General features: G+C 39.0%; 1 protein-coding gene across 1 annotated transcript; it reads left to right on the forward strand.

The window, feature by feature from the left end:
- The first annotated feature begins 1,025 nt into the window (after positions 1-1,025).
- LOC141785437 (uncharacterized) lies at positions 1,026-3,826 on the forward strand. Its single transcript, XM_074663767.1, has 13 exons — positions 1,026-1,140; positions 1,269-1,372; positions 1,469-1,741; positions 1,852-1,945; positions 2,054-2,121; positions 2,211-2,276; positions 2,459-2,623; positions 2,724-2,792; positions 2,985-3,116; positions 3,217-3,276; positions 3,388-3,468; positions 3,628-3,730; positions 3,804-3,826. Exons 1-13 carry the CDS (start codon positions 1,026-1,028, stop codon positions 3,824-3,826), a joined length of 1,353 nt encoding a protein of 450 aa, XP_074519868.1.
- Positions 3,827-10,318: the final 6,492 nt, after the last annotated feature.

Genomic DNA, 10,318 nt, shown 5'->3' on the forward strand with positions numbered 1-10,318 from the left:
GTGTATTAGAGTTGTCTTTCAGCTAACAGCGGTGGTTGTCAAAATTGAACCCATCTGAGATGTCTGTGGCTTATACAGTACTTAAATTCTAGAATTTTTAATGAAGGTGTAGTGATAATTATTAGCACAAGTAATAAAGACTTGATGTTATTGTGTTCACGATATAGGCAAAAACATTGGCAAGTAGTGAACATCTCCTCAGCCTGTAGCAGGGATATGTTGTGTATGAAGGAAATGCCATGAATGACAGCCTACCATGAGAAAGTGATTTTGTGTATGATGAAATAGAAAGCAAAAATCCTAGTATTTTTTACAGTGTTCAAAAGAATGAAACAAATATCCAGACATTTTATCAATGTGCAAATGGGATAAGGTACAATAGTGTAATTAATGTCATTTTATTGTTATTGTCATTGCTCAACATTAGCATTACACAATACTCAACCCTGAGGTTAAGTGTGTTATGCTTGAGGAGATACTCCAGGTTGTCATTTAAATGGCAACAATTTAGGCATTGTTTTACAAGAATTAGGGGCCTAAGTCGGGTGGATTCATGGATCAAGTGTTTACTAGGGGTGGAAGAAGTTTTAGCTTTGAGATAACTTGTGTTATGTGATATAGAACAGTTACACACAATTTTATTGTAGTATCAACTTTATAAAGCAGAGTTGCTGGTTTGTTAATAGGACCTGTGGCACAGTTCTTAGATGAAGCAGTAAATGTTATTTGGGGACAAATATATTTACATTGATTGATTAGTGACAACTGCTACATTTTGTGTTGAGTAATATGCCTGTGTAATGCAATGGTTTGTAAAGTCTGCATTTTTTTCTTTACAGTTGCAGTCGGCAGAAAGTCATACCGTGGTAATTTTCAACAGTTGGTTTGGTGCGTTTGCGAGGTATGTTATGTTGATGTTGTATATTCATAAATGAATTTACCTAAAAACATGTTTCAGTGTATGTTTTTAATACTCATATTCATTCATTTCCTTTGTCCCTTTTTTTTAATATAATTTAGTCCACATGCCTAGAACGAAGTCCTCTCGTCGTTCCGAGGCAGCAGCCCGTAGACTGGCAGAGCGACAGCCACTTGACATCACCCCCACGTGGCGTCGTGCACGGGAAGAAGATGAAGCAGGTATGTGGAAAATTATATTTCTTTGTTTTTGTTGAACTAATTACTGTTGGTGTATCTTAGAGGTGTTGCTTTTGCATTTGTCATTACTTTTGTGATTGAGTTGGGGAAATTTGATTTCTCTTTCATAGTACAAGGGACGGGACAGCGCCACCGTATCCTCAGGTGGCCAGTTTCCACTCTGACCAGGAAGAGTCACAAGTTGGTCATTCCACCTGAGTCTTCTGACAAGGAGGTATAAAAAATTGAATTTTTCTTTTTATTTTATATGTGTAGAGTTGTAAATTCATTGGCTAGTAGGTGATGTTCCAACTATGTTTTGCTGTTCCAGTTTGTCCTTTTGGTTGGTGACTCCCACCTGCGAGCCATCGTTGATGGGTTCGTGGAGATGCCAAAGGGACTGTTTTCCTTTGGCATCATGTCGACACCAGGGGCTGCTGCACACGAGGAGAGGATCGAGCTGATCCACGCTGAGGTTCCCCGTACTCCTGCAGCAGTGGTTCTTGTGGCACCCAGCAACAACCTGACGCACTCCAAGACCATCGAGAGTGCAAGTGCAGACTTTGCCATGCTTTTGTCTGCAGCCATGGAACGTTGGTCCAACGTACGTATTGACATGTGTTCTTGTTGGCATATTGAATGGTTTGAAAGGGAAATGTGAAAGGTTTGTCAATACAATACAAATGTTTATACATGTGTTGCCTTATTTTTTAGGTTGCAGTGCTTGAGTTTCCTCCTCGGATCTCCAGCAATCTCCAGTTGCAGCAGGCCATGAGTCAGGAATACCACAGAGTTTCTGCTAGAATGGGTATGTCTGCTTTTTAAAGCAGAATTTGTTGTATTGTTTAATGTGGTTGTGTAAATGAAAACACAATTGTATCTAGTATCTCATACTTTGTCTTGTTGATTTTTTAAGGTGTGAGGTACTTTCCAGCATTCGAACATTTCCCTTTGAGAGAGACTGATTTGTGGGCCAGAGATGGTGTAAGTAGAACTTTCACTTATGACATAAATTGGTCATCTTTAGCACTGAAAGTGTTGTTAATAATTTTTGCTTAATGTTTTTTCAACAGATTCACCTGTCTGATACTGCAGGGATGCCAATCCTTGCACGGCTGCTATGGCAGGCTGCGTACGATGTAAGTTGTGTTGTGTTATAAAAAGATTATGGTTCATTGCATTGAATGTGAATTCTTTACTAATCAGTGCATTTGGGTTATTGCACTTACTATGTTATCTGTAATAATACCAATTTAGTATGTTTTAAATGTTATATTTGACCTGCTTATTAATAACTGTGTTTTGTTATGTCATTAAATAGACCCTGAAGCCACTGCCACAGACAACATGCGTCCAGGTTCCAACACCTCCCAAGCCCTCTGTCCCACAGGTCAAGCCTAGACTTGTGGTGAGAGGTGAAGTTCCTACTCGGCGTCCTCCAGTGAACCCCTTCACAGAGTGGACCACTGTGAGACAGCGCAGAAGGGTAAGTTGTTGATAGTTTTTTGAAAGATTTGTAAATGTATACGCTGTGTGCACTGAAGTTCAATGATAATAACTACAAACTGTGTTTCTTTGAATGACAGGGGAGCTCATCAGGGGAATCATCTCTCTCCTCTGGTGTGGTTCCTAAGAAGCGGATGGTTGGAAAGCAGGTTTGTAATGTTTCATCTTGTTGACAGAGTTGCGGACATGTCTGAGGTGCTGTGCTTAAAGCAAGCAAACATTCTATACATAGTTTACATGTTTGAAATAGTGCTAAGTTTGCTTTGTAGTAAATTTATGTATCATTGTATTTCATTACACCTGTTCAGTTTAAGAACTGTATCTGTGTTGTAATTTCACAGGTCCTGAAGGAGTGTGCCATCCCGCTAACACCAGTCTGGTTTAGCGCTGCGCTGTTGGATGAGATGGAAAAGGTTGCTCCATCTCATCTGCCTGCTCCTGCAGAGTGCAGACCTGTTCCCAAGGGCAAGCAGGTAATATTCATAGACTCTGTGTTTATATTACCCAGTAACCCAGTTACCCAGTCCAAACTTATTTCATTGTGTATAATGTTGTAACTTGTATTTTCATTAGAAGGCCTTTGTGGAACAGAAGAAGGCTGCTGTCTCCAAGAGGAGTCGGTCCGTTCGACAGGTGAGTTTTATAAGATTATTTTGGCAAACAATGTTTTGTTTTATTTAAGTAACAGTGTCACAAGTTAACTGCAGTCTGAGAACTCATCCATGACTGTGGTTGTTTTTGTAGGCGGAGGCAGTGCCGTGTGTAGGAGGTGTGAAGTCCCAGGCCACACCTGCTACTGTCGTGCCTGAGATGGTTGGAGAGGAGGTTGGTGTTTAATTTAACAATAAAATGTTTTTTGTTTGTTCTTCATACTGATTGAATGTCACATAAGTACTGTAATGGTTCAAGCAATAGGTTTGACTTATATCAGTGACATATCTGTGTTGTCTATGCTGGTAATTGACCTGTTTTGTTTTTGATCAGGTGCCAGTGCCCCACGTGTCCCCAGCGTGTCCTGTGTCCTCTGTGTCCCCTGTGCTTCCCGTGTCTCCACGTGCCAGCCCTGCCCAGGCCCCTGAGGTGGAAGGTAGCGCGAAACATCGCTCTCAAAGATTCATCAAAGGTCAGAGTGATATTTGTTGTCTGTCTTGTGTTTGTAGTGAGCAGTTACCCAGACCTGTAGTTTCTGCCAGTACTTTAAGACTAGGCAGTGGTGAGCGTCCTGATGTTAACACAGCAATATGTTGTAGTGTTGTAGCTGCCATCAAGCACAAAGTTTCACCTGTGTGTACATGGCGTGGTAGAGACCTGGATGAGATCAGGTCACAGGGTAGTGACTTGTATGCGTTTATAGCACAGGAGAGTCACAATCTGGCAGAGAAGGACAAGTTCTTTCAGCTAGTTGAAAAGCGTAGTGTTTTTGGTAAGAAGTGGAGACTTGAGCTTGACTTGGCAGAGTACATTGCTGCTACGTCTAGTGGAGAGGCTCTGTTGTATGAGAAGCTTCAAGACCTGCTGATGAGTACAGGCATGTGTCTCTTTAGCATCGATAATGCCTGTACAGTTATCATACAGCACAACAACTACTTTGTGGTTGTTGACTGTGGTAGACGAGATGAATCTGGCTTTGCTTCGAGCTGTGGCAGATCTGTGGCTGTGTTTACCACATGCCTGAATGACTTGATGTGCCACATCAGGGGTCTGCAAAAGTCATTGCAAGGACAGTGCTATGCTGTTGTCCGCATGGATCTAGCTGAGTTGGGAGTTGAGATTGGTGCGCACAGTTCCACAAGGGTTGTAGATAGTGTTGTTGAAACTGCAGACAGTGATGTTGAAATTGTAGACAGTGATATTGAGCTTAGTGCAGGGAGCTCCTCAGAGGCTGCAGACAGTAATGGAAACATAGAAGTTGAAGCTAAGGTTGAGGGAAGTAGTTTTGTCACACCTCCACATCGAGTAGGGTCTGTGCAGGGCGCATTCCATCAGGGAGATGCTCGCTTTCAACACGCAGGGAAACAGTGCATGGCCATAAGCCTGGTAAGTTTAGCTAAACACACAATTCAGAGTGTGTTTTCATGGCAGTCACATACCTTAGATGAGGTCCTTGTGTCAGGGGACAAGTTGTACTCTTCTTTAAGAGAGAACAACTTGATCAGTGATACCAGAGATCACTATCTCCTTGCCACTGAACTGCCCACACAGCATGTTGTTCATGGACAGAGGTTAGATTTTTTCTATGGTGATGTTGTCAGTGGAAATGTTGATACTACTTACGGTGAATTAATTACATCCGGGGTGCATTTCAGTTTGAAAGACGGATTGACACAGATGTTTCGTAACTATAACACATGTCTTTTGACAGTGTGTGCAAACACCTGTGCTATCATACATCAAAATGGACAGTATGCACTTGTTGATTCTCATGCTCGAAGTCCTAATGGGCTTGTAGATTCTAGGGGGAAGAGTGTTGTTTTATATTTTAGCACTCTTGATGAACTTTTTCATCATGTACATAGACTTGCAAAAACAATGACTAGATATGAGAAGCCATTTGAGATTACGGGTGTTTTTGTCTCTCTGCATGAAGATACTGTTCATAGTGATGTGTGTCCGCCACATTCAGAAATTGTGCAAAATACAAACAGAGTGTTTGGAAGTAGTTTGATGGAAAGTTCTAGCCATCTGGCAGTGATGAGGTGCAGCAAGAGTGGAAGACTTAGGAAACGCAAAAGAGTAGCTGGAGGTTTAATGTGTAAGAAGTTGAAAAGAAGGGATGTTAATGATATTGATTTAGATGTAGAGTTTCTTAGTGATATGAGTAGTCACCAACTAATGTTTAATCCTCTTAGTAAGGCAGTGTCAGAGTCTTTGTGCATACAGTTAAAGATCCAGTGTGACAAAGTTGATCCTGTATCTACTGAAATAGGTCCATTAGGGGCTCCATGTAGAAATGAGAAGATAGCTGGTGATGGTAATTGTTTTTTTAGAGCAATTAGTCAAGCTGTAAGTGGAACACAGGATTATCACAGGAAATTTAGACTTGCAGTTGTTAAGCAGCTACAAAGTAATGAGGTGGACTATACTAGTCTGTTGAGAAGTGAGTATTCATCTGTGAAAGACTACCTAAGTAAATCAAGAATAAAATACCTTGGTAGCTGGGCAACAGAATTAGAAATTCAAGCAGCAGCAGACTTTTTAAGAGTAAATTTATTTACATACTGTCAAGATCGCTGGCTTCAATATAGTTGCAGGAATACACAAATGTCAAGTCAGGGAATTTATTTAGAAAACTGTTATGGGAACCATTATGAGACAGTTGTTTGTGTAAATCAGCCTAAATCCCAAACATGTTATCAATATTGTAAAGTCAGTCAGGCAACTTCTGTGAGATATAATATAAGACATCGGAGTACAGACAAGGAAGCAATGTGTTTAGGAGACTTCTCTTCAAATACACCTCATGAAGCTGAACCTGTGGAGGTTGATGTTTCCCAAAACTATTCAGATAAATCATCTAAATATTTAAAAAGAAAAAAGAATCGTCTTCAGAAATGGAACTATGACATGAATAGAAAGAAAATACAGCACACAAGTAAGGAAAACAAGAAATTGAAATATCATACTGATTTGGTGTTTCAAGCAAAATTAAAAGGCATGAGTAAAAACAGAATGAAAATGTATTACCAATTAGATCCTTTGTATAGAGAAATAAAGAAAGAAAAGAGTATAGAAGAATACCAAACAAATCCCTTACATAGAGAAAAAAAGAAAAAACAAAGTAAAGATCTATATGAAACAAATCCCTTAAATAGAGAGAAAAAGAAAAAAGAAAGTAAAGATCAATATGAAACAAATCCTTTACATAGAGAAAAAAAGAAAAAACAAAGTAAAGATCTATATGAAACAAATCCCTTACATAGACAAAAAAAGAAAATAAAGAGTATAATGAACTACAGAGTTGATAAATTACACAATCAACGTGTGAAAGCTCTTAGCATTAAGAAGTTTCGTGATGATGCAGAGCATAGGAAAAATGTTGCAGCAGGTAATAGGTTAAGGAGAGAAAAGAAAAAAACAAAGTCAGAGCAATTTGATTTTGTTATGAAACAATTTTTAGAGAAAGTTAAGGATGGATCAGATTTTGCTTGTTGTGTTTGTCACAAGTTGTTGTTTAAACATCAGGTGTTAAGTTGTAAAAAAAATGACTATAGCAAAAACAGGGCATCAGCTTTAATAGCAGAAACATGTTTAACAGATGATTTTTTACATGAGTGTAGTGAAGAATGTGAATTACCTTGTAGCTTGATGGATTCCCCAATGGGTCAGATGTGGATTTGTTACACCTGCCATTACAAAATTAATAAAGGAGAATTCCCATCTGAGTGCGTTTTAAACAAGTTGGAACTTGATCCCATTCCACCTGAGCTCTCATGTTTGAACAGTCTTGAACAGCATTTGATTGCATTAAATATACCATTTATGAAAATGTTAGCATTACCTAAAGGTGGGCAAAATGGAGTTCATGGACCAGTTACTTGTGTTCCAGCTAATATTGTGCAAACAGACAATTTGTTGCCACGTTCTAATATGGAAGGATCTTTGTTGCGAGTGAAATTAAAGCGTAAATTAACATATAAAGGACATTATGAATATCAGTTTGTTGACCCAATGCGTATACGTAGAGCTTTGAGTTATTTAAAACACACCAATGTTCATTATAGAGACATAGAGTTTAATGAGGAGTGGTTAAATGAATTTTGTAGAGAAGAAGATATGACTTGTGGAGAAATTTACAATGCAGATAAGGTTGATAGTGAACTGGCTGCAGATGTTGTTGAGGATGAGTTGTTGCATGATAGACAGCAACATTGCATGTTTCAAGATACATGTCTCATGCCAGTAGATATTGGTCAGGAAGCATTAGATCAATATTTTGATGAGACTTTAAATGTAGCCCCAGCTGAAGGAAATAACCCTGTGAGATTATTGTGTGATGAGGCAAATGAAGCTAAATGTTTTCCAGTATTATTTCCGCAGGGTACTAATACTTATCATGAGCTTAGACAGCATAAATTAACTTTATGTAGGTATTTCACCAACAGGATCTTAAATGCTGATGGTCGATTTGGAAAAAATGTAGAATACATTTTCTATGCTCAATACATGTCTGAGCTAGAACAGGTTGTTTCAAAAGTTTCTATAGCATTGCGAAAAGGCAAAAGAGGTTATGAATCAATAAAAGCTACTGATTTATTAAAAAATGAGGAATCCTTGAAAAAATTGTTGGAGTTTGATGATGGCTATCGTTTTCTGAAACCTATTAGAGGTACTCCAGTGTTTTGGCAGGGAATCCAGAAGGAATTACTGGCCTGTGTCCATCAACTTGGTATTCCAACATGGTTTTGTTCATTTTCGTCAGCTGATATGAGATGGAAAAATCTATTAAGTAGTATTTTAAAACAGGAAGGTAGGACACAGACAGCAGAAGAGTTAGAATGGGCAGATAGGTGTGAGCTGCTGCGACATAATCCTGTGACAGCAGCTAGAATGTTTGATTTTCGCTGGCATTGTTTTCTCAGGGAAGTACTGATGTCTCCAGCTGAGCCAATAGGTAAGATTCAAGATTATTTTCATAGGGTAGAGTTTCAGCAACGTGGCTCTCCACACATTCATAGTTTATTTTGGATTGAGAATGCTCCAGTTATTGATAAAAACACAGATGAGGAGGTGGTTGACTTTATAGATAAATATGTAACATGTGAATTACCATCTCAAGATGAGGATTTGTTTGAGACAGTTTCATCTGTACAACAACATTCTAAGAGACATTCTAAAACATGTAAGAAAAAGAATACAACGTGTCGTTTCAATTTTCCAAGGCCATCATCTGGTAGGACATTTATATGTCGCAAAAGTGAAGAAGATGCAAAAGAAACTTGTCAGTGTCAGACAGGGAAGACAGACAACTCCACTGCAGTTCAATGTAATTGTCAGGCAAAGAAAGAGGCAGAGAAAAAACTTAGAGAGCAGGCATCAGCCCTTTTGAGATCAGTAAAGGTAATCCTTGCAGATGAAGAGAAAAGCAGTAAATTCAGTAGTATAGATCAGTTGTTTTCCAGTTTAGGAACAAATCAGGATGGTTTTGAGCAGGCGTATAGACTATTTGCGCGTAAAACACATATTGTCCTGAAGAGAGATATCAATGAAGTTTGGACAAATCAGTATAGTAAGCCACTGCTGAAATGCTGGAATGCCAACATGGACATACAGTATGTTGTTGATGCGTATGCTTGCGTAGTGTACATTATTTCATATATATCCAAAGCAGAAAGGGAGATAGGGTTGTTGTTAGGTAATGCACAGAAGGAGGCTTCAAAAGATAAAAATGTTAGTGCACAAGAAGCTTTGAAGAAACTTGGCAGTGTTTACCTCCATAACAGAGATGTTTCTGCACAAGAGGCTGTCTATAGATTAGTTCCTAACATGCATCTGAAGGAATGCTCTAGAAAGGTTGTGTTTGTTCCAACAGGGGACAATATAGTTAGAATGAGTTTACCTTTAAACGTATTAAAACAGAAGGCATCTTCACAGGACCTTACATCAGAAGACTTGTGGATGACAAGTGTTGTTGATCGATACAAGAACAGGCCAGAAGACAGGGAATTTAGTGAAATGTGTTTGGCATCTTTTGCTTCGGAATACCGTGTAGTTAGTAAAAATGAGAAATCAAAAAATAGAATTAAACTGCAAAATGACAGCGGATTTGTCATCAAAAGAACACGTTCAAAACCAGCAATTGTACGCTATGCACATTTTTCCGAAACCAAAAATCCTGAGTTGTTTCATCAGAGCATTTTGCAGCTGTTTTTCCCATATCGGGAAGATATTCAGCTAAAACCTACAAATTTTGCAACCTTTGAAGACTTTTACAAAACTGGTCATGTCATGTTTAGTGATGGCACAAAGCACTTAGTGAAGTCTGTTGTAGATTGTAACAGGAGAAGGTTTGAAGTTGAAGCAGAAAATTTAGATGACATTAGAAATGCTGTTGATAGTGATGCTATCTTAGAAGATGCCTGGTGCGAGCTGTGTCCACAGCAAGAACTGGAGCGTCTACAGTGTGTGGAGGAATTTCAAGATCAAGAGCAGAATGTAGAGGAACACACTGACCACATTCCAGATTTAGCAGTCACTGATACAGAGGTTTGTCATTTAGAAAAGAGGAGTAACATTCTGAGTAGACATGATGGTCTAGCCTTAGTTAGGTCTCTAAATGAAACACAGTTATCCATTTTTTATCAAGTTAGACAGTGGTGTTTAGATAGGGTAAATGGTAAAAAGGTAGATCCCCTGCATGTGTTTATAACTGGTGGAGCTGGTACTGGAAAAAGCCATTTGATTAGGGCTATCCAGTATGAAGCCATGAGGTTACTGTCAACAACATGTCGTCATCCTGACAACACTTGTGTTTTATTGACAGCACCTACAGGGATTGCTGCATACAATTTACATGCAGCAACTATCCACAGCACATTCAGCATTGGAAAGGAGGTACGCTTACCGTACACTCCTTTGGGTGAGGAAAAGATTAACTCTTTGCGAGCTAAATTGGCAGATTTGCAGTTGTTGATTATTGATGAAATCTCAATGGTAGATCACAGATTGCTAGCTTACA

This window comes from Halichoeres trimaculatus, unplaced genomic scaffold (assembly GCF_033239565.1).
Source record: "Halichoeres trimaculatus isolate MK-OKI-2021-1 unplaced genomic scaffold, fHalTri1.1 fHalTri1_scaffold_2, whole genome shotgun sequence".
Classification (NCBI taxonomy): Eukaryota; Metazoa; Chordata; class Actinopteri; order Labriformes; family Labridae; genus Halichoeres; species Halichoeres trimaculatus.

Excerpts from the sequence above, each read along its gene's own strand:
- LOC141785437 (XM_074663767.1), top strand. The coding sequence starts at position 1,026 with ATGCCTAGAACGAAGTCCTCTCGTCGTTCCGAGGCAGCAGCCCGTAGA. Across the intron at positions 1,141-1,268 it reads ACGGGAAGAAGATGAAGCAG|TACAAGGGACGGGACAGCGC; the intron begins GTATGTGGAAAA and ends TCTCTTTCATAG. Across the intron at positions 3,117-3,216 it reads CTGTTCCCAAGGGCAAGCAG|AAGGCCTTTGTGGAACAGAA; the intron begins GTAATATTCATA and ends TATTTTCATTAG.